This window comes from Miniopterus natalensis, chromosome 17 (assembly GCF_054644295.1).
Source record: "Miniopterus natalensis isolate mMinNat1 chromosome 17, mMinNat1.hap1, whole genome shotgun sequence".
NCBI lineage: Eukaryota > Metazoa > Chordata > Mammalia > Chiroptera > Miniopteridae > Miniopterus > Miniopterus natalensis.
Genome location: NC_142097.1, coordinates 22,280,225 through 22,303,105, shown reverse-complemented (window position 1 = coordinate 22,303,105; position 22,881 = coordinate 22,280,225). Strand labels below are relative to the sequence as shown.

At 47.5% G+C, this 22,881-nt stretch overlaps 2 protein-coding genes across 2 annotated transcripts; one reads left to right on the top strand and one right to left on the bottom strand.

Annotated features, from left to right (window-relative positions):
* Positions 1 to 4,975: 4,975 nt before the first annotated feature.
* Positions 4,976 to 15,391, bottom strand: DUSP3 (dual specificity phosphatase 3). Its single transcript, XM_087826078.1, has 3 exons — positions 15,209 to 15,391; positions 11,965 to 12,191; positions 4,976 to 8,684 (listed from the first exon to the last, which is right to left on the bottom strand). The coding sequence occupies exons 1-3, from the start codon at positions 15,331 to 15,333 to the stop codon at positions 8,479 to 8,481; spliced, it is 558 nt and encodes a 185-aa protein (XP_087682204.1). The 5' UTR covers positions 15,334 to 15,391; the 3' UTR covers positions 4,976 to 8,478.
* Positions 15,392 to 16,803: 1,412 nt separating this feature from the next.
* CFAP97D1 (CFAP97 domain containing 1) lies at positions 16,804 to 19,773 on the top strand. Its single transcript, XM_016202119.2, has 5 exons — positions 16,804 to 16,960; positions 17,505 to 17,575; positions 17,864 to 17,982; positions 18,930 to 19,053; positions 19,557 to 19,773. The coding sequence occupies exons 1-5, from the start codon at positions 16,837 to 16,839 to the stop codon at positions 19,611 to 19,613; spliced, it is 495 nt and encodes a 164-aa protein (XP_016057605.2). The 5' UTR covers positions 16,804 to 16,836; the 3' UTR covers positions 19,614 to 19,773.
* The last annotated feature ends 3,108 nt before the right edge of the window (positions 19,774 to 22,881 follow it).

Sequence of the window (22,881 nt, the reverse complement as noted above, 5' to 3'; positions counted from 1 at the left end):
AAAGACTTCTCCTCAAGCGCAGCAAACTCCCAAATTGCTGCCTGTGCTCCCAGGTGACCAGAGAGAGGGGCGTGTGAGGCCGCCTGCTCTCCAGCACCTCCCATGTGCAGGCGGCTGTGGTGTTCAGACATCAAAATGAGCCCCGGCTCTTAATCTCTACCTCCCTTGGGCTTTCTCAAAACAAACTCTGGACCAGCTTAACAAAGGAAACTGCAGCTCTGAGCCCTCCACAGGGCTGAGCCAACTGATCCCATTTCTCAGGCCAAGTTCATTTGTCACCCCAACAAATGGCCCTACCCCTACAGGTGTCAATTTGGCCCCCATAGACCCAGACAGAAGCAGAAGGATGCTTTTTAAGAAATCTCATTGGTACCAGTTCCACGAGGCTCAGCATTGATTATCCTGGCCAAGAAAGCCCCTCTTGGCATCTTCTCGAAGGCAAGAGAGGAAACTGAGGGCCACCCGCTTGGGCAAGGGGGCGGGGATTCTGGTTACAAGGCTAGGATGAGCAAGTTAACAGGCGCTGGAGATGGAGCTCAAGGAGGAACCTCAGCTCATGCCCCTCAGAGATCCTACACACGGGGACAGGCACTTTCTGGCCAGGACACTCACTGTGGCTTCCTGGCTGATGTTCTAAAAGCAGTTATTTCCCTAGCCAGGCTGTGGGTAGGAGTGGAGAGCCCAAAATCCCTTAGCAACAGCCAAGGCCAAGGTTTTTAGTGCTGATACTTTTTTCCCTTGTCTCCCAGACCCATTACGTTTTTCAAAACCAGCTTTGAGTCCTATATGGAAAATCTTATTGGCGCATACCACGGGCTGCATTCCATGAAGCACCGCAGGTCCAGCCAGCCACAAAGAAACCAAAAGGAATTGCTGCCTCGGCCCCGGAGCAGAATGAGGGGCCTGGGAGGGGCAGAGGCCTGGGGGAGGAAGGTTCACACCTGAGGTGCAGGAAAAGAAAGGAGGGCCAGCGGAAGCTTTCATTGCCGAGGAATTGAGGAGGCAGCCGCTCCTGGCCCTGAAGGAGGCTGAGAAGAGGGCTGCGGCCCAGGTCCCCTCGGTATTTTCACTGGGCAATGAATCAGCGCGCCCCACCTGCAGAGCCTCTGTGAGGCCTCTGCCACCTGCCTCGACTTGTAAGCCACGGTGTCCATCTGCGGCCGTCTGTCCCTCCTCTTTCCATCATCCATCACTCAACACATGAATGCAGCTGCTCTGACAGTTTTACAAGCCAGACAGAAGCCCCTGCAGGAAGGGCCCTCTCCGATACCGCTTCCTTCGTCTTTCCTTCGGGGCAGACAAAAACAGCTGTGGCCATTGTTGGGGGTGATCTATCTCTCCCAACAGAGCCTGTGTGTTGTGAGAAGCTGGTCCTTCATGCCCCCTCCCCCTGTCTGTGACCCTCCGGCCTCGTTTTCCCTTGCTCTGGAATGTGGACCATTAACCCTGTTGTGGCCAGACAACTGCCTTCTTGCCCAGGACTTCGGAGAGGGCCATTCTGATGCCAGAAGTCCTTGAGCTGGCGGGACTGAAGCTGGAGCCCCACCTGCTGTTGGGAGCTGCAGGCCTATCCGAGGGAATCCGAGATGTGGGACCATCCTTGGAACACTTCTGCCACCTGCTGGAGGTGGAAGGAGAAGCCAGCTCCTGGAGGACGGCAAAGGTCAGGATTTTATTTATTTCATTATTTTATTTAGTACTAATGTTTAAAAAAAGAGATGGAAGAATCCAATGGACTTGAATCTCTAAATTATCTCCAAACCTTTGAATTATTGTCTGCCAGTGTAGAGTCATGCTTTCCACAGGCTGGCTGAGACAGCCTGGCTATGATGCCGTCAGCTGTGTTAATCCGCACCTGAGGGCAAGCTTACTTTTTTATTGGTTAATACTCATTCAAAGATATTTTTTCCATTGATTTTTATAGACAGTGGAAGGGAGGGAAGGAGAGAGGGAGAGAGAGAGAGAGAGAGAGAGAGAGAGAGAGAGAGAGAGAGATGAGAGAGACACATCGTTTGCCTCACACTTGTGCCCCATCCAGGGCCCAGGATCAAACCTGCAACCCAGGTACGTGCCCTTAACTGGGAGTCGAACCCAAGACCCTTCAGTGTGTGGGCTGATGCTCTAACCACTGAGCTACACCAGCCATTGATTGTAGAGGTGGGGCAGAGAGAAAGATAGAAACATCAATATGAGAGAGAATATCAATTGGTTGCCTTTTTAAAAAATATATCTTTATTGATTTCAGAGAGAGGGAGGGAGAGGGAGAGAGAAACATCAATGATGCATTGATCGGCTGCCTCCTGCAGGCCCCCTACTGGGGATCGAGCCCACAACCTGGGCAGGTGCCCTGACCGGGAGTCGAACCTCGATCTCCTGGATCCTAGGTCAGTGCTCAACTGCTGAGTCACGCCCAGCCGGGCAATTGGTTGCCTTTTGTATGTGCCCTGACTGGGGATCAAACCCACATCATCTTTGTATATGAGACAACGTTCCGACCAAGCCACACCAGCCAGGGCACCGGCTGCTTTTTTACTTAATGATAATTCACCTTTATATTTACCCAGTCCACAAGCTTGTCATTCAGAGCAAGACAATGCTCCAGGCATTGGCTTACTTCTGTTCTGAGTAGTTTAGGTTATAGCCAATGTTCCCCTATCCTCGGTAGGGATGCTATGAACATCCTGTAAAAATTTTCAAATTAAACTTTTAATTTTGGGGTCCTTGTAAATTTACATGCACTTGTAAGGAATACTACAGAGACAATTCCATGTGCCCAGTTTCTCTCAATGGTAACTTCTTTCAAAGAGGGGCTCTTCATCCGTGCACTTGGAGATTCCTTCCCCTTCGGAGCCTAGTTGCACAGCCCTCCACTCTGCCTTCTCCTTTTCAGCATCTCCTTCCCTCTTCTTTTTTCCTTCCTTCCTCTCAGGGTGGCTGCCCAAGTGCTCTCTACACTAAGAACGTTAAACTGGAAGGTCATCTAGATTATGGGCTTTCAAACTGTTTCTCAAAACCCTAGGCTTCCACAGAGATGTCTCATGGGTTTAAAAAGATATACACTATAGCCCAGCCAGGTGGCTCAGCTGGTTGGAGTGACATCTGGTGCACCAAAAGGTTGTGGGTTCAATTTCCGGTCAGGGCACATACCTAGGTTGTGGGTTCGATCCCCTATCAGGGTGCGTATGGGAGGCAACCAATTGATGTTTCTCTTGAACATCGATGTTGCTCTCCATCTCTCTCCCTTCTTCTCTAAAATCAATTTTAAAAATAGCCGTGGGTGAGAATTAGAAATATATATATACATTTTATTTAAAAATAGAATAAAAATATTAAAAGCATTCGCTTATAATGAACTGGAGCCCACCCATTTATTGTGTTGCCTCTGGTTAACTCATTTTAGTGTACACTCAGAAATGGAATCTCTGCACACTTGAACTTCTCATAAATGGGTCATCAATTGAGGAGCTATGGCTCAGAGACTATCTTTTTAAAAATTAGGCTTGGCCATGCCCATACCCATAAAATTACACCAGTGAGCACAGGACGCTCTGCCTTAGCTCTGAGTTTTAGAATGTACTTGACACTGTGCCATCACAACCGACGTAGACATTAACCGGATACCAAGCAGATTCCAAAACTGCAGTTATCTATAAGTCTCATTTCAACATTCTGTGCTTACTAAAGCAGCCTGGATCTTTAAAATAAGACTATACAGAAATCACATCCATACATTAGGCAGTACATCCATACACAATGGAATGCTGTGCAGCTGTTAAAATGAATGGGACTATAAGAAATAATGGGTAAGCCTGGCTGGCGTGGCTCTGGTTGAGCATCGACCTAGGATCCAGGAGATCGAGGTTCGATTCCCGGTTAGGGCCCATGCCTGGGTTTTGGGCTCCATCCCCAGCCGGGGGCGTGCAAGAGGCAGCCGATCAATGACTCTCTCATTGATGTTTCTATCTCTCTCTATCCCTCTCCCTTCCTCTCTCTGAAATCAATACAGACTTTTAAAAAAAAGAAAAAGAAATAATGTGTAAAATATATTAAGCAAAAAAGGCAAAGTGCAGAACATTTTCCATTCACGAGGAAAAGGATATCTATATACACACATGTATATATGTGTGTGTGTGCTTACATAGGCATGAGATTTTCTAGAAGGATATACTTAACAGTGGCTTCCTCTGAGGAGAGGGGTTGAAGGTTTGGGGTAGGAGATTCACTTTGCATTATAAGCCTTTTGTATTGTTTGAATATATTACTATATATATACAGTATTACCTATTTAATGAAAATGTTTTTAAAATTATACTTAAAAAACTTTTACATCTTAGTACTCTGCCTTAAGATTTTGTGTAAAAACATGTTACCACGAAGCTCAGAATATGAGTTAGTCTAAGCGCCTCTAAGTGAAGACTAGAGAGGCTCTTTTCCTGCCCAGCCTATCTGGGAAAAAAGGCAGCCAACTCCAAGTTTTTTTATTCCAAGGAAAAGGCAGTGCTCATCGTGGCAGAGATCATGGTAATGGTGGAATTTAAAGCATGTGGGGTCAGGGATGTGTTTTGGGACTGCCCATTTGTAGGATAACAAATCCTAAAATGGCACCCAGTCATCTTCATGTGAGGCTACCTTGAGGCTGTCACCCCAGTCCGTCTACTTTCTTAGAACCATCAGTCTTACCTCCCTCATTTGGAGTGGATCATTGCACTCAAGAATATTCCAGTCAATTATACCTCAATAAAGCTGAAAAATTTTTTTAAATTAAATAAATAAAAGAGATTTGCTAACACAGGAAGTTTCTGATACTGGAGGGGTGTTCAGCAAATATCTACTGTATAAACATAATCATCATGGAACCTATGACTAGCTCAGGAGGGCTCATTTTTAGATGATTCTTTTTAAAAGTTAGAAAAAGCAAACACAAAAAGCTAAGCGTAAACACAATCAGCTGTGATAAGGAGCAAAAAAAAGACCATTTCTTGGTAATATAAGACATTTATTTTGGTTACAGTATTAGTATTTTAACACTGATTTGTGATGTAACAGACATTAAACTTATTTTTTAAAAAATTTCATCCTTCCCCTTTTCTGTCAAAAAAAAATAAATCACACTTTCACAATCAAATTACCCTAAAAGCTAACAGGAGGTAAGTTACACTTCCAACCAATCTACTCTCTCAACCGGAGATGGTCTCTAATTCTAATCAGGATAAAATCTTGCCTTGGAAGGACCATCATTGTTGGCTCTTCAGTGATACTTGACACCAGTTTTATGACAGAAAATTTCCTGCGAGAAGCTTATATTTTTATTATAAGATCAGTGCTTATTTTGATTAAAACATTAGCATCTTAACGTTAATTTGTGACACAAAAGGCACCAGCATTCATTTTCGAATCATCCATCACCATGAGTGGGACACAGCGCCACCTGCTGGTCATCACGTTGTTACATACCCTCTGACTTCAGGTGGTGGTCAATTCCAAGTGGGGATTCTCCGAGAATCCTACAATGTCAGAGCCAAAGGGACCTTAGACGCCTTCTAAATGAGTCCCCTTGTTTGGTAGATGGTGATTTCTGCTCTCCAGATAACTCAGAGTGGCAGGGAAACAAACCAGCCTGTGGTATGTGTACTGCGTTAGAATACTGAAGAAACGCTTGGTGCTCTAATTTGGGGGTCTAATAGTCAAAGAAAGGGATCAGGTCAGGGGAGGGAGTGAGGGCACCCTGAGTTCCTATTCCATCACTTCCCAGGGGTAAAGCTGTCCAGAAACAGCTTCCCCTCAGCGCTGGGCATGTGCTGACTCTTACACAATAGAATATGACTTTATTTACTCAAAGAACGAGGAGCTAAATCTTGTGAAGTAAATATGGGGCTTCTGAGACTACAGACTATCTAGAAATCCCAAGTTATCAGCATAAAAGTAGTCCCAAAGAAAAGGCAGTAGTTCTCCCACTGACCTTTTCTCCTTCATAACCCCCCCCCCCAAAAAAAAAACCACACGGGTCTTCAAGAGCTCCTGAGTAGCTGTGGCTGTCCCGGGGACCACTGGCTGGGCACGGGAGGGGAGCCCTGGCCCCATATCCTGAGCCTCTTCCAGAGTGGAGCAGAAAGCTCCGGCTTAGGGATGCTACGCTTCCTGAAAGAAGAGTCACACATTCTAACCCCATCTTTTACTTCCTTTTCCTGGAGCAGGGATGGGTTTGTGCCAACTTTCTCTCACCCGCATCCAGACCTCCCTCGGTACCACAGCCTGAATCGTTGTACCCTGACACAAAGCTAACCGGCCCTTGTACGCATGGGTGGGGTCAAGGGCAGGTGCAGCGTGCCTGGACTCCCCCGGGCTCATTTCTTGAGGAGGAATCATGTGTAGTGTGAAAGAATCCAGCTTCAGGAAGCAGCAAACCTGAAATAGTGCCTCAACTCTGCCTTGAGCTGGGCAACCCTGGGGGTCACACCCTTAATCAATCTGAACCCCAGCTCCTTTCTTTCTTTTTTTAAAGGTAACAATACACGACTATCTACCAGCTAGGGTTATTGTAAGGATCAAGTTAGATTAAGTGGGAGGGTTATCTGAAAACCGTGAGGTACAGTTTAGAGGATGGTCATTTCACTTAGGTGGCTCTATCTGGGCAGCGAGTATCTGAAAAAGAAGACAGATCCTAGTTTGTTCAGGGCTGCTGTGGTCACAGAGAAAGGGGCCGTCCGGGCTGCACAGTGCCGCCCCTGCTAAGATAGAGACTGTTCCACCGGCGAGTGAGTTCCGAAGGCACGCCTGCTTCTCCCTGTCCTGGACCAAAGCTCCTGGTCAACTGAAAAAGGCACATTCCGCACCTCGACGTGTTTAAATTTAAATTTAAAACAATTTAAAATATTCAACAAAAGTCCCTGATATTTCATTTCTGGTAAGACTCCTTTGCAAATCCTTGCAAGTGATCCTACCACAAATTCAGGATTCTGAGAGCTTGATACACCCACCAGAACAACTCCCGACACATATTTGGTGCTTTAAAAAAAAAAAAAAAAAAAAAGCTTAATTCCACAAACTTCTATCAGACACCTATGAGCTAGGTGTCGGGGGCATGGCTGAGGACCACCTCTCTGCCACTAGGGAACCTGAAGACGATAGCACTGTATCACTTCCCATGATGATAATCATGCAAAGTCCTAACAAGACTGTGTTGAATATAAAATCCTATATTGACAAATGTGCGTACACATGTGGGAGCTCGTGCATTCCGACACCATCCTAAAAAAAGTTGTTTCTTTTTGTTTGTTTGTTTGCTCTGCCACCAATAAAGGCTCCATTTGGACACTCCGTCATGTTTCATTTCTACCTGGCTGAGTCACTTTTGCTCCCAAGGGCCCAGGGTCTTTTCTGGCACCAGAGAGCCCTAAGAACTGCCTGTGCGTGGGCAGGGTGTAAGCCTGGGGCCGCTCGTCGCCCTGCTCGTGGTCCTCTGGCTGTGTTTCTGAGACACACACCCCCCTACACACACCCACACGCGCGCTGTAATTGGCCAACTTCCTCCTCCTGTTCTTGGAATAGCAATGGAGACAAAAAGCAGCCAGCACGAGTGGCTTGGGCTCGCCAACGCTATAATTCAGGACAAAACCCTTGTAATTCTCTAAATGGTGGGGTTTTTAAATAGGCTGGACTTCAACACCCTGTTTTCTAAAAAAGAAAAATAAACCGTGCCCAAGGCATCGCTCTTCTAACAAACCAAGTGACTAAGAACAGTCCCAGGGAAATAGTCCAGTGGATTTGGAATGCAAGCCTTACAAAGGTTCACATTTTAGAAACTACTGATTCAGGAGAGACTTCCAGGGGAATCTGTTTGCCCACCTGAGGGCCTCTTTGTTTAGGTATCTTTAATCCTAAAGAAATAATTAAAATGTGGTCTCTTCGTAGGAATTCCACCTACTAACAACTGATGGCTACCCCATGCCAGCTTCAGACTTCATGGAGTGCCTCTGCCTATGAGCAGGGTGTGAGTGGCTGTGAGGAGCCAGGGGGAACAGACATGGAGAGAGGGGGGCCCGAGTTTGCATAGTTCCTTTACAAGGCTCAAGGTGCTGCAGTCCCAACTCCGGAGAGGACTCAGGGATAAGGAGCGGGGGAAGTTAGGAAGGCCCCTGTGAGCGTCTCAGGCCTCACACTTCCACAGGCCTTCTGCCCTGGGTCATCCAGAAGCATGCATGTCACAGGTCTTCCCCATCTGCAACCCCACCTCAGGGAGAGGACACCATTAATTACAGGCACAGGACACACCAGGGAGCAAGAATGTCCTCCTTAGCAAGCTTTTTTATATGCTCCTCAGGGGGAAAGTGGCCCAGGGCTGTGTTGGGACAGATTTGTGGGCAAGTGCCTGGTGATGCTGGGAGCAGGGTACACTGTGTTTCCTAAACATGGCAGCTGGGGACACCTCAACCAGGGCCTCCCCTGTCCAGCCTCTAGAGCAGAGGCAGTGGGGGTGCCCTAGAGTTTCAACTTCCCCTCCTTGACTAGTCTGTCATTGAGTTGGCAGAGTTGGGCCAGGAAACCGTCATTGGGGCCGATCTCACGGTTCTGCCTCACGATGCTCAGGGCAGACTTGACATCCATCTTCTGACGCATCATGAGGTACGCGATAACTAGAGTTGGGGAGCGGCTGTAACCTTCACGGCAGTGGACCAGCACACGGCCTGTAAGAAATGGGGTGACATGGTGAGCTGGGGCCATTCAGTCACACCATGACTCTAGTCAAAACTCACCCAACAAATGCAAATGACAAATACAATGCAAGGCCATTCTGTACCCACCAGGATGGCTAAAATGAGAAACAGGAAACACAAAACGTCAGTGAGGATACAGAGCAGCCAGGACTCTGACAGTGGCTGGGAGGGGGTGCACACCAAGCTGGCACACCACTTTGAGAAACTGAAGCAGGATCTACTCAAGCTGAACCCATGCATCCCCTACGGCCCAGCAATTCCACCCCAGATCCATACCCAGCAGGAATGCGCACCCAGTCACCAAAGGACATGCTTCAGAGCGTTTACAGGCAGCACTATCCATAATAGTCCCAATATGGGGACTCCCAAAGGCTCATCAACAGCACAATGAATAAATAACAAGAACGTACAATCTACAAGTTATCAGCAACAACAGGGATGAAACGCACCAATAGGATGAATATGGCTCCATGGAGCAGGAGAGCAGGCAAACTGATCTATGCTGTTAGAAGTCTAGATAGTGGTAAAGAATTGGGAGCAGAGGGATTTGAGATTGAGCACATGGTGGGCTTTCTGGGGTGCTGGTCATGTTTTGTTTCTTGATCTGGGGGCTGGTACATGGGTGTTTGCAGTGCACTGGTTTACACACTTGTGATATGCCCACTTCTCTATGTGAATCTTGTATTTCAATCCAAAGCAAAACATGGAAACAACCCAAATGCCCATCAGCAGGTGAATGGATAAACAAACTATGGTACATCCATATGACCAAATACCACTCAGCACCGAAAAAGATGAACCACTGATATGCGCAACAATACGGATGAAATGTGAGTGAAGGAAGCCAGACCAAAAAGGCATGCATGCTGTGAAATTCCATCTACATAAACTCTACTGAAGGTACCGGGGTCTAGTGATAGGAAGCAGATCAGTGGTTGCTTAGGAATGGAGGGCGCAAGGGAGAGGTCACAAAGGGACAGAGGAAAATTCGAGGGGTGACGGATATGCTCACTATCTTGGTTGTGGTGATGGTTTCACAAGTATATACATATGTCAAAACTTGCCAAATTGTACTATGTGTAGTTTATTAAATGTCAGTTAAACCTCAACAAAGCAGTTAAAAAATAAAAGGAACCAAACCGTCAAATGGAAAAACAAACCAAGACGGAAAAATCACACACACAAATACACCATCTTATGGCTCATGAGACCCTGCAGCATCTGGCCCCCACCTGACATCATCTCCTCCTCTCCCTCTTCTGTTCCTATCACCCTTTCCCCAAAACACAGCTCTGTTTTCCCAACGCCTCCCAAAGCAAGAAGGAGGAGTCTTCCACTTTCCTGCCCATTCTCTCTCCGGCCAGTGTACCCTAAAGTACTTAAAGTGGGGCTTTCCCTGCCCCTGCCCTGGCCACGGGACCCTCTGCAGAATAGCTGCCTCACCACCTGGAACACACTCAGCATACCCAGGGCTCACAGAGCCAATGGGAAAGGGGAAGGTTCAAAGCCCATCCTTCCAGGCCACAGCCAAATGCTACCTCCTCTGTGAAGCCTCCCTTGATCGTCAGGGCTGGAAGTGATTGTTCCCTCCTGGGCGCCGCTGGCTGTCCCTGCATCTCTCCAAAGTGATGGGCCCCTGGCTCCCCTGAGCCCTGCACACTGTGGAAGGCCAGTGAATCTCTGTTGATTCACTTGGCCAATCAACCTTAGCAGCATTTACACTTGGCATTAGAACCCATGGAATTCATTTTTGTCACTCATTCAGTAATCACTTCAAGTGTTCCTGCTATGTGCCCCACGCTACATCAGTTCTGGAAAGACAGACAAGAGACACAGTGGACCCAGCCCGAGGGCAGGCTTCATGGAGGAGAGGACAGTAGGTCCAGTGCTAAAGCTCACAGTGGGGTTTGCCAGAGGACAGTGTTGGGAGAGTCAGAGAGAGCTTTCCAGACTGATAACCTAGACCATGTGCGCTAAGGCAGGAGGTCACAAAAAGGTAGGGTATGTTCCTAGTTGTATGGAAAGAGGAAACAAAGTCAGCTCTAAGTTTCCTGAATAAATGATCAACCCATATACAAGAGTAACATCCGTCCCCTTAACTGGGATCCTGTTCTTATCTACACAGGAGCTCAGAACAGCTGGAGTGGAGGGGGTAACACATACTTGACCATGAGGACCACAAAAGACCTGACAGTAAAGTCTGCAGATTCTCCAGGCGCTAAAGCTTCCCTCCTGGGCCCCGAACATGAGATGCCCAGAGTCTAATAAACTCTGTTCACTGGCGGTCATTTCAGTGGGGAGGCTGCTGGCACAAGAAGCATCAGTGTAGCAGAGAGCAGGCCAGCATCGGGGGGACAGGGCTGATCACACCTCAGGTTTGGGGTGAGGAGGAAGGAAGAGGCTAGAGGCAGCGTGAAGGTAAAGGCAGCTGCTGAGAGAAGCTAAAAGCAGAAAGGGCACGTGGCCCAGCCTGCCCAGCGGGTATCTGCCCTGGCCTTCTAGGATTTCTCTCCAGCACGCCTTGCCCAGCTGCCAGCGCCTCAGCAGGTCTGCTTCAGTCTTACGTTTGGGAGCTGCAGGAAGCATTTAAAACCTGATGGGAAGATTTGGCTGTGGGCTATAGTTTGCTGACACCCAGCCTAAGCCAATCATGGCTGCCCCATTCCCCTTGCTAGGTACTCGTATCACCCAACTCTCGCCAGTGAGATGTGAGGAGAATTCCACTGGAGGATTTCTGGGGAATGTTTTACTTGCTCTTAAAAAATTAGAGAAACATGAGGGAGAGGTGGCTGCTGCATCTTTTGCTCAGAATGGTAACCAGAATGCTGCAGCCATCTGGGGACCATCAGGAAGTGGCCAACACTGAGGGTGGCAGAAGAGAGAGGGAAAGCACCTAGTGTGATGCCACCATTGAGCTGCTGAATCAACCAGCCTGCAGCTCCTTCACCTCAGGGCTTTTTATCATGGAAAATAAATCTTCCTTACTGAAGCTCTTCGAATTGGGGGATGGCGCTGGAAATGAACCCTCAGTCTAAGTCAAATTAAACACACGGGCCCCGAGGCTGAGGCTGCACAAAAGGTTTGGATATCTTGTGTAACGTGGGGCCACCTGACAGGCAGCCAGAGAGAGACTCAGAGCTCTCAGTCATTCACCACAGGAGACAGGAAACAACAGGTTTGCCAAGAAAAAGTCTAATCAAAGCTGCCTCCCTTTGTTTCCTGGCGGGGCGGGGCGGGTCGGGTCCCTTACCGTTCTTTTGAGCCAAGGCCTGGTCGATGAAGTCTGCAGCCCTTTCAAAGTAGGCGCTAAGGTTGAACTCCTGCGTGTCGTTGGCCTTGATGCCCAGGTAGATGATGCCAGAGTCCTTGTAGAAGTTGGCATTGGTGTTGACGTGCATGAAGGACCTGCCCTCAGCAGCGTTCAGGACGTGGGTGATGCCCAGTTTCTGCAGCTTAGGGATGTCTTGAGCCACAGACCTGGACAAGGGACAGCAGCAGGGGATACTTAACTGACCAACTAACTGGCAGCCCCAGGGGAAGGAAGAAGAGCCTAAGCCTCTTGGCAAAGAGAGAAACCCTCCATGCTCTGGCCCCTGCCAGAGCTTCTCCTCATATGATGACCCTCGTGGCTCTCCCCAGCTATATCTAATTACCAGTAGCTGCCCCAAATAGACTGGGCGGTTTCATGCCTGAGCTGTTCCTTCTGCCTAGAACGCCCTTCTCCATGGACATGCACCCTCTCGTTTTCCACCACCCTCTGCAGGATTTCCTGATTTCCTCCATTCCATTCGGCACCATGCTCCCTATCCTGTGGTGGTGGTATAGCCAAGTGGCTAAGAATGGGCTCTGGAGCCAGGCTGCCTGAGTCTGAATCCAGCCTTGCCACTTACCAGCCAAGCAAGGTTGAGCAAGTCACTTAACCTTTCCGTGACTCAGTTTCCCTGTCTGTAAAATGGGGATGATAACAGTACTTAGCCCCTGGGATTTGTGAGTATTAAATAAGCTATTCTATAGACAGAGCAAGACACTGAGTCAGCGCTACTATTGTAACACTTGATTATGCTCATTTGTTTAATGTCCAGGCTATGACCTCTGTGACCAAGGAACCATAACTGCTTCAGGTCTGTATGCCCAGCACCTGCTATGGTACCTGGCACAGAGTAGGTGCTGAATGGATATGTGGTAAATCAGTGAAGAAGAATAAAATCAGCATGTCCCAGGCAGCCTCCTTCCTTGGATTATAAAGTACATCAGCCCCTTCCCATCCCCCAGAGGGATCCTTCCTACCACAGTCCACTAGCCACATTGCTGACACTCTCTTGGGTGAGTAAACACTTTGGGAGCAATGGCCCCAATAGGACTACGAGGGTTACAACACGTGTGATCTGAATAGTCAAAGGGCTCCTTTATTTCATCTCACAACAACATCCCAATTCAAACAGCCGTTTATACATTACAAAACGTCTTGTCCTACATGATCTTGTTTGCCTGTCACAGCATCAGTCCTGTGAGGAAGAACAGAACTTAAACTCTGGCCTGACAGGACAGTAGCAGGGTGCGCATGTGCTCATATGGGCTGCTGAGTGGCAGAGCTGGGAAGAGACCTCCTTTCTCTGGCACCAGCTGCACTGCTCTGTCTTCCCCCTCAGTCTGCCTCTCATGCCCACCCCACTGCAAATCCCGACACCCAGAAAATGTGGCTCATCTCTTTCCTCTGAGCCCTGACCAGGAGCCCTGATTTTGTTAAGGGGCACCTGATGGGTGGGGTAGCACTAAGTATTCAGTCAATGCTCTCTGCTGGGTGCCCCACACACCTCTGGCTAAGTCAAGGTCAGATTTGCTTAGAGGGCAAGGAATGTGTTTTCTACAGTGGCTGTCAGCACTTGCCACTCTGGCTACAACCAGATGTTGACAGTCTTAGTTTCCGCTTGGGAAGTGGTGACAGCTGAATGTGCCAAACTGCCCAAGAGATCAGGGTTTCCAAGGGTGCCAAGGCTGCTTGCTGCTTGGGTGGCTGGAGAGGAGGTTATCCGCAGAACTTTGCAATTACTAAGGCCTTTGGCTGTGATCCTAGGACTCCGTTTTATCTATCCCTACTCACATCACTTCATGCAATGGTAAAGCAGTGGCTCATTAAAAACAAATAATAAAATAACTTTGAAGTCACTTCCATTCATCTCCCTTCCCTAATACTAATTCACCATTCAATAAGTTTACTATTATCATTACTATCACTACTATGAATGAACATTGTACACTGCCTGACACATAGGTACTCAATATAATGAATGAATGATAGAATGAATGAGACAGTCCCCTATGAGGCTGGGACCTGCCTTATGGACCCCTTCAAGCTCCAAGATGACCCCCATTTCTGTGGCAGTCCTTGGCAGAGTAAACAGCAGGTCCTAGTCCAGGACCAGGGGATACAGACATGAGCAAGACATTGACCCTGTCCTAGCAATCCTTCAACCACTTGCTTGGTTGCCACTATCTCTTCCCGTGTAAAACAAGAGAAGCGGGTAATTCTGGGTTTCTAAAATGCAGCCCCTGGGCCCATGGATCTCAGGGCATTGGCAATTGGGTCCTTGGGGTCTTATGAAAGTCCAACCTGAGTCCTCCCAAGGCTGTACAGACTTGGTAATCTATTCTTTACATTTGGGCTGGCATATCAGCATCTCTCAGAATGGTTAACACTGGGTCTCCCCTGCTGCTGAGAATTTCTTACTAGTAACTTGACTATCAGAAAATGGGAAAACCAATTATTTAAGAACTTGTAAGTGATAAATAGTGCATTTCCTGGTACTGAGAAGGTGGAAAGCCCTTTCTACGTGATGGCTCAGGTCCTTATGGGGTTTATCATCGGATCAATCTAGAATCCATGTAAATCAAACCCTATCTGGAAGGCGGGAGGAGCGAGGAAACCCTGGCCCAGCTCTCTGGTTCCCCCTCATTTGGGGTATTTCGATTCCCGGGTCTGGACTTGCCCGGCGGGTTAAAGTTCCACGCCCGAGTTGTGACGTTAGCTCGTTGCCATGGCAGCGAAGGCAGACATTCCGCGGTGACCTCACTGCAGAACCAGGCAGCTGTCACATGACGCGCCGGCCGGAGAAGCGCCGGGCGACAGAGGGCCACCTGTTTAGTGAACATGGTAGCCCCGACCCCGCCCAAGGCCGAGTCCCTACCGGGGGGCGGTTGCGAGCCGGACGTGGCGCTGGCCGAGCCCCCGGGCTCCGCGCACCCCCGGAAAAGAAAGACCACGCGGCCGCGGGAGGGAACGAGCTCCTCCGCCCCCCGCACGGGAGTGGGCGGCGACTCCAGCCCCCGCCCAGCCCCCGCCCAGCCCCCGCTCAGTCCCCGCCGCAGCGCGAAAGGGGCGATCACGCGCCGGCTCCCCCAACCCGCGACTGCCGACGCCCCCTCCCCAGCTCCCGGGTGGGCGGTGCGCCCCGGGGAGGGCCCGGCGGGGCTGGGACTCCGGAGAGGCGACTCACGCGTTGCCCACGAAGATCCTGGGGGTGACCTCGTTGCAGGGCTGGCTCGGGAGGCTGTAGCAGCCGCTGCCGTCCGAGAGCAGGTCGTTCAGATCCTGCACCGACAGCTCGAACGGGCCCGACATGGCGGCGGCCGGGCCCTGCACGCCGGGCGGCAACCGGCGAGGGGAGAGCGGCCTGGTCAGCTGGGCGGGAGCTCGGGCGCCGGCCCCGCCCCGCCCAGCCCCGCCCCGGAGGCGGGGCACCCGGGCCGCTCGCGCCCGGCTACCGGGAAGGACGCGCGCCGCCCCGCGCCGAGCGAGCGTCCGGAAGACTCCGGGCCCGTCCCCAGGGGCGGAAATGCCGCCCCCCGGAGCTTCGGCGGCGGGGGGCCGGGTCCTCCCCACCCCCCAGACCAGGCGGTTCCGGTATCGTCATAAACTGGGACGTGCAGTAACTTCATCGGATCACATGCGCGGCACGATGAATGTTCCTACACCCGAGTGTCGCTGATTTTTGTCAGATTCCAGGGACACCGGGGTTCCGCTTGTGAGCTCCCCCCTCCTGCCGCGGACCAGCCGCGCTGGCATCACCCAGGAGCGTGCAGAGCGCCAGGCCCTCTGAAGGGCAGTGTGCATGGTGCAGGCCCTCCCAAGTCTGAGAAGCCCAACTCGGGGACGCATTTTTTTCAGCGTTCATTGAGTCAGCCTGGTGCTTAAATAAAGGCTTGGGCTCTGTGCAACCAGGTTTGGCATTCTGATCCTGGGGAATTAATTTCTCTGAGCCTCTTTGCTGGGAGAGAAAACGGGAGGAGGGATAATACTACTACTTCAAACTCCTAGGGCTGTTTGGAAGATTAAATGTGACATTTAAGGAAAGAGTCCAGCACTAATACTGAGCACCGAATAGGTGTTAGTTCTCTCTGTCCATCAGCAAACGTGTGGAGCACCCCCTAGGTGCCACACTCTGGGCTAAGGTGGAGACGAATCCATCTCCTTGCCAGCCCGCTATGAGCCGCAGAACGTCAGCAACTGATTGTTCACGGATCTCACTAGGAGCAAAAGACACGGTCTCTGTCCTCTACCCACTGCCATGAAAATGGCAGATTCAACCACCCATCCACAGGCCCCTCCAAAAAGCAAGTGTGATCCTGGGAATTCAGGAAACCCACATTCTGAGCCCGGCCCTGCTACCAACTTGGATCTTGAGCAGCCTGGCTGCTGCTCAGGACTTCAGTTTCCTCACCTGCTAAGTGAAGAAATTGGATCATGGCTCACCTCCCCTAAAAGCTTATGGACTCACACTTTTAAGGGAAACCAAGACTAATTTATAGCCTAAGGCTGCCTTTCTCCACCCCACCCCCACCCCGCCCCCAGCACACCAAACCTCTTTCTCCTCCTGCCGGTGGCAACTGCCCTCCAGGCAGGTGAGAGCGCTTCCAACTTGCTCACTCCTCATCTCGACTTGAGCCATGGTTAGCTTTCAAAAGAGAAGCCCAAGGACAACCAGCAGCTCTGCTGCTGCTCCTTCACTGAGACCCGTCCCTGATGTCACAACTGGGTGACTATGACAACCCATCATGGAGACAGCTAAGTACCTCACAGAGGGGCCTAGCTGCCTCATTTCTGAAGTGAGCCTAGGAGGAAAAGATGAACAATTCCTTGGATTATCTAGCCTACCCTGTAATCGTCTCTAATCACAGGCAGAGCACAAACTTCAGGAAGAAACTGGACTTTGGCCACTACGTATCTCACAAGAATAGGGTACAAATAGGTATGTGGGCACTTTGGGTTGGACACTGCCACCGGGAGTTCAGGAAGGGTCCACCTTAGAGATATTGACAGTAAACCAGACCAGTACAGGGCTCTGCGATGATGTGGCCTTATCTGCCGAGTTGGGTCAAGAGGACATTAGCATCAGTGACAAAATTTATCTTCCACCAGGGAGTTTATTTGATAGAAATGCTCATTTAAATTATTTAAAGCCAAAGTAAGCTAGAAAGGGAATGGGACGTCAGCACGCAATAGACAAGCTAGTCCTATTGAGAAAGGGCGGGAGAGAGGCTCTGTCATGGGATTCAAAGGACATTTATCTCTGTAAATTTTAATTTTTCTAGCCCTTACCATCCGTTTATTTCTGCTCAAAACTCTTCAAAGATGTCAGTTTGGGAAATTAAACTAAAATTCCTAAACTGGACTAAGGTCAGAATTCAAAATCATAATGTTTATTCATCAGGGTCACTGTCTAGAATGTGAGATTTTCTAAGGCTACTAAGAGGACACCTCTGACATAAAATTGCTCTCTTATCCTTCTTTAGTGAAACCTGCTGTTGATACCAAACCTCCAATGGCGCACACACATCACATTTTAAAACTGAGCAAACTACAGGTATTTGTTCTTGCCACCTGCAGATGTGCCTTACTGATTCTTGTCTGTGTCCTAGAGATCCAGTTTACCAGAGTCTTCCAAATACCCACCTAACCAAAAGATCCGTTAATTCTCCCCCTCCCCACACACATCACCGCTCCCCCCCCCCCCCCCCCCCCGTTCCTTCAGCTCTGCTCCCAGTCTCCGCTGTGGTCCTCAGTTTGCCCTTTCCCACAACCCCAGAGGAGAGCAATGCTGGAGCACAGAGTGGTGATGGTGTCACCATGGAGGGGCGGGCTTTCTCACCAGGGCGAGCAAAAGAGAATCAACAAAATCGAGTATGAAAACAAGCAACTGTGCCAGAAAATCGCCAATGCCCATCGTGGCCCAGCCAAGGTGGATTGCTGGAACGAATACTTTTCCAAGAGGTAGTGTTTTTTCTCTTCACGTCATTTTTGGAAAGTCAAAAATGACTCTCCCCTTGTTCAGTTTTAGTGCAAGGGTCCCCTGAGCGGGAGGAGTACTGAAGGGAAGTCATCTTGAGGAATAACCAGAGGTGAGGTTGAGAATGAAAACTACCAAAAAATGGGGAACGTGCCCAGCATTAAAGAGCTTTTGTATCATCTACGAGACTGATTGCAGAGTCCCATTCAGAGTTTGTCACAGGAAAGCAATACATACTTTTGTAAATTGGTGACCATAGCTGGAGCTATGACACAGCATTTTTAACAATCAGTTCCACAAATATTTCCTGAGCTGCTACATACTCAGCGCTGGGATACAGAGATCAAATAAGATACATACTTCCTAATCTCAAAGAACTCGGGTCTGATAGGGGAGACATTCATATAAATAATAATGCACAGAAGCGTATGCAAGAGAATTGTGTGTGCATGTGTGTGCGTGTGTGCGTGTGTGTGTGTAGGAAGTGTCAAGATGGCCTTTCCTATATCCTTGTATATCTGAAATTGACTTGAAAGCTGAGGTAAGTGAGGTGAAACAAAACTTGTCACCAGCCATTTGAGATTTATCCATAGGCAAGACCTCATCGTAGAAATCAGACATTCTCAATTCTAGTTTCACATAATTCCTAAAGGGCTTTTACAAAATGCCACTTTTTACAAGCCGCACCCCAGACCAATCAGCTAGAATCTTCTAGTGACCAGCAGGGCCGAGAACCACTGGTCCAAGCCTGCCGATGCTATGCCCATTGCCCAGCTGCAGTCCCGTCAGGAAGCATGCGGGGCTCAGCAGGGCCAGCTGGCTCCCAGCGCCCAGGCAGCCTGCGTTTATGACATCATCGCCTCATTGCCCCCATCCCATCCAGGGGCAGAATTTTCTTTTTCACCCATCTCAGGGGGTTGTGTTTTTTCAGCTTAAACAGGGAAACGAGGAACCGGGACCTATTGAGAATCACTGTGGAAAACCAGGGCATTCTGAAGAGGCTTGATGATCGCAAACCCCACTATGACCGCAAGTCGTCTGAGACAGACTGGCAGGCACGTGGGAACTCTGGGCTATTCCTGTGCGTGCACAGGGTTTGTGTTCGGATTAGAGTCCGTCTCAGAAGGGACCCATAAGCAGCTGAGGGCGAGAGAATGAGAAATGCAATAATAAATAATGATCCGTAAGAGAAAAACCACCCAAAGCAAACCACCCAGGAACTAAGGACATCTCCTTGGTAGCAAAGCCATTATGCATCAGTTTCAGGAAAATACCTGCTAGCATCTTCCTTCATCCCGCACTTCATTCAGAAAGGCTGAATGTCCAAGCAAAGGAGATAAAGGGTACACAATCCAGGCGGTGGTTAACATGCTTTATTTAGGAATGGCCCTTCAAGAAGGAAAAAAAGAAAAAAAAGCCATATGCAGTATTTTTAAAACCTCTACTCCATGGCTTTGATCTGTAAGCTTTTTCTAGCCATCCTTAGAATCTAAAACTTCAGCTTTTGCACCAGCACCCTGGCTTTGACAAAAACCTTTCTGATTTTTTTCCCTTCAAGAATTCAAGACGCTATATCAGAAACACAACAAAGTATCTTCTCTCCCGAGATGAATAGGTATGTCTTACTATAGAACACGGTGATCACCCTTGATTCCAAAGCCCTGAGAACTGTATGGAGAGTGAGGGGCCCAGTTAACAGGTGAATTTGCTCTTCTGTATCTATTGGTCATCCATCCAGGGAACTTAGAGCTCTGTCTTTGTTTTCTCTCCGTTTAAGTAGGAAATGCCTGTCTTTTGTCATCAGTTTTGAGGCTTAACATGAGTCTAAGGGGAAGTGATTTGTTCCAAGAAGATATAAACAGGAGGTCTCGTGGCTTTAATGTTGTGCCAAAGTTACATTACAGGTCTCTGTCACTATTCAAAAGTACTGTTGTGTTGGTATTTTGTATTATTGAACATCATTAATAATGACTAAGTTTGGTTTCTGACCCCCTCCCCCGGAGAGGGATAAATGGACACTCAGGCTTTCCAAAGAATAGCTCTGTATAATTGATGTTCCTCTGTTTCTCTCCCTGAAAACAAGGTCACTCACTACGGAACAGACACAAGAAAAGGCCCTAGGATTTCTTAGCTGCTTAAAATCTCAAGACACTCCTAAGTGGTTGAATGCTCAATCTTAGGGATGCTACAATAAAGCTTGAAACATGAAATGAGTAAGTTACATTTAAGGTACCCAATGGCTTTAAGTCTCATCCCAAAATGGAGACGGGATGGGGCAGGCTGAAGAAAAGAGGCTACAAGCATTTTTATTCAGGGCTATGAAAAGTTTTAATGAGAGAGAGAGCTTTTTAAGACATACACCATCACCACCATTCTGGGAGGAAGAAAAAGTGGGGTGAGATGACCCAGCCACAAGATCAGCTCTGTCAAAATGGAAAACAAAAGCACACAATGAAATTAAGGTTCAGACAACACAGAGAATAAGTGCCATTAGTTCCTCTGTGAGTACGCGGGATTGGAAAAGAAGGCTTCGTTGATGTTTTCATGTTCCACGTTCATTTATAGGGAGCAGCAACAGTGAAAATGTCAGAAACATATCAAACCATATGGCAAGACAATGTTGCATGACTTCTATGTCTGGTCGTGCTGGTTCTGAGCCTGACTTAATTTTGAAGCACAGTAAATCTTAAATATTCTCATTATAAATAAACTTTTTTATTTTAAAATAATTTAATTCATAGCAAGTTACAGATAAATGTATGGGATGGGGGTTGGGGCCAGGGCTCCTCCTGCACCCTTCACTCAACTTCCCCCAATGTTAGCATCTTGTGTAACTATAGTACACCACCAAACCAGGGACTTGGCATTGGTACAATGAATAGAACATATTCACATTTCACCAGCTACAAACACACACATTTGTGTGTGGGGGGCTCTATGCAATTTTATCACTTATGTACCTTTGTGTAACTACAACCACATTCAAGATAGTTAACTGTACCATTATCAAAAGACTCAATTGTAGCACCCCTTTTGGCCACAGCCACCCTCTTCCTCTCATCCCTAACCCCTAGCAATCACTAATCTGTTTTCCATCTCTATCATTATGTTATTTCTTGAGTGTTACATCAATGGGATTATGCAGTGTGTACCCACTTTTGAGACTGGCTTTTCCACTCCGTATAATTTCCTTGAGGTTCATCCAAGTTGTGTGTACCAATAATTCATTCTTTTTTATTGCTGACTAATATTCCATGGTATGGATGTACCACAGTTTATTTAACCATTCACCCATTGAAAGACATTGGGTAGTTTTTAGTGTTTTGACTATTATGAATAAAGCTTCTGTGAACATTTGTACACAATGTTTCTGCATGAAAATACGTTTGATTTCTCTGGGATAAATGTCCAAGAGTGCAATTGCTGGGTTGTATGTTAAATCCATTTAAAAAGGAACTACAAAATGATTTCCAGAGTAGCTATATCATTTTACATTCCCACCAACAATGGATGAATGATCCAGTTTTTTCACATTCTCACCAGCATTTGATATTATCACTCTTGTTATTTCAGTCATTTTAATATGTGTGTAGTGACATCTCATGCGGTTTTAACTTGCATTTCTCTAATTAAGTTGAACGTTATTCATATGCTTATTTACCATCTGTCTATCCTCTTTCCTGAAATGTCTACATATCTTTCTAATTAGATTGTTCCTTTTTGAAATATAGAATTTTGAAAGTTCTTTTTATATTCTAGAGACAAGCCCTTTTTTGGATGTGATTTGCAAAATATTTTCTCACAGTCTGTAATTTGTCTTTTTGTCATCTTAACAAAGTCTTTCACAGAGCAAAGTATTTTAATTTTGATGACATCCAATTTATCGATGAAAGTATTCTGGATCTTGACTGTATCAATGTCGATGTCCTGGTGGTGCTTCGTGCTATAGTTTTCACACATGGTAAACTGGGTAAGAGGTACACGGGATCTATCTGTATTACTTCTCACACACATGTAAATCTACAATTATCTCAATATAAAAAGTTTAAAGAAAAAATCAGTATGTCCAAATATAAACTCATTACTGAACTGGTTCCAGTTAATCTCAGTTTGAGGACCACCATTCTTCTAGACATCCAGGTGAGAAACCTGTTACTCATCCTTTATTTCACTCTTTCTCTTTCATGCCTTCCCCTTCCTTACATATTTTCAAGCTTCCAGTTCTATTTCTCAGTCTCTGTGTGTGTTACTGTCCATATTTCAGGAACTTGTGATTTACAACTGGTATTATTAATGCAAAAATATGTCTCTATCACTTTCTAATTTAACACCTTCTGTCACTTGCCATTCTTTCCAGAATGAGCCATACTTTTAAATATAGCACACAAAGTATGTTAATATGCCACCCCCCCATGATCCTGTTCCTCTTGTCTTTGCAGCCTTCATCAAAATAAATTTTTAGTTTCAAGCAACAGAAACTGACTTGCCTGCTTTAACATTATATTTTCAAATACATACATTTTTAAGATATGTGGCCCATCAAAATTTTGCTCCTACTTATCAGTGCCACATCATTTATGCCACCAAATGCAGGATCCCACATCCAAAAAATGACAGCAATTGTCAATTTATTTAATAACTACAGGCTAGCATACACACAAAGCCCATTCTTGAGTCATACAGTTCTGAACCAATAGGCGTTTTCTATCTGGTGGAGTTAATACGGATCAATTTCTTCTTCTAGTTTGTCCTGCCCTTTGAATTCAGTTTCAAATCACTCACTCCAAGGGGCAGCCTCCCCTCCTGCCCTGGCTCTACGTGGGACAGCTCAAGATTAATTTCACTTGATAAGAACCCAGTACTCCGTAAGTGCAAAGAAGTCC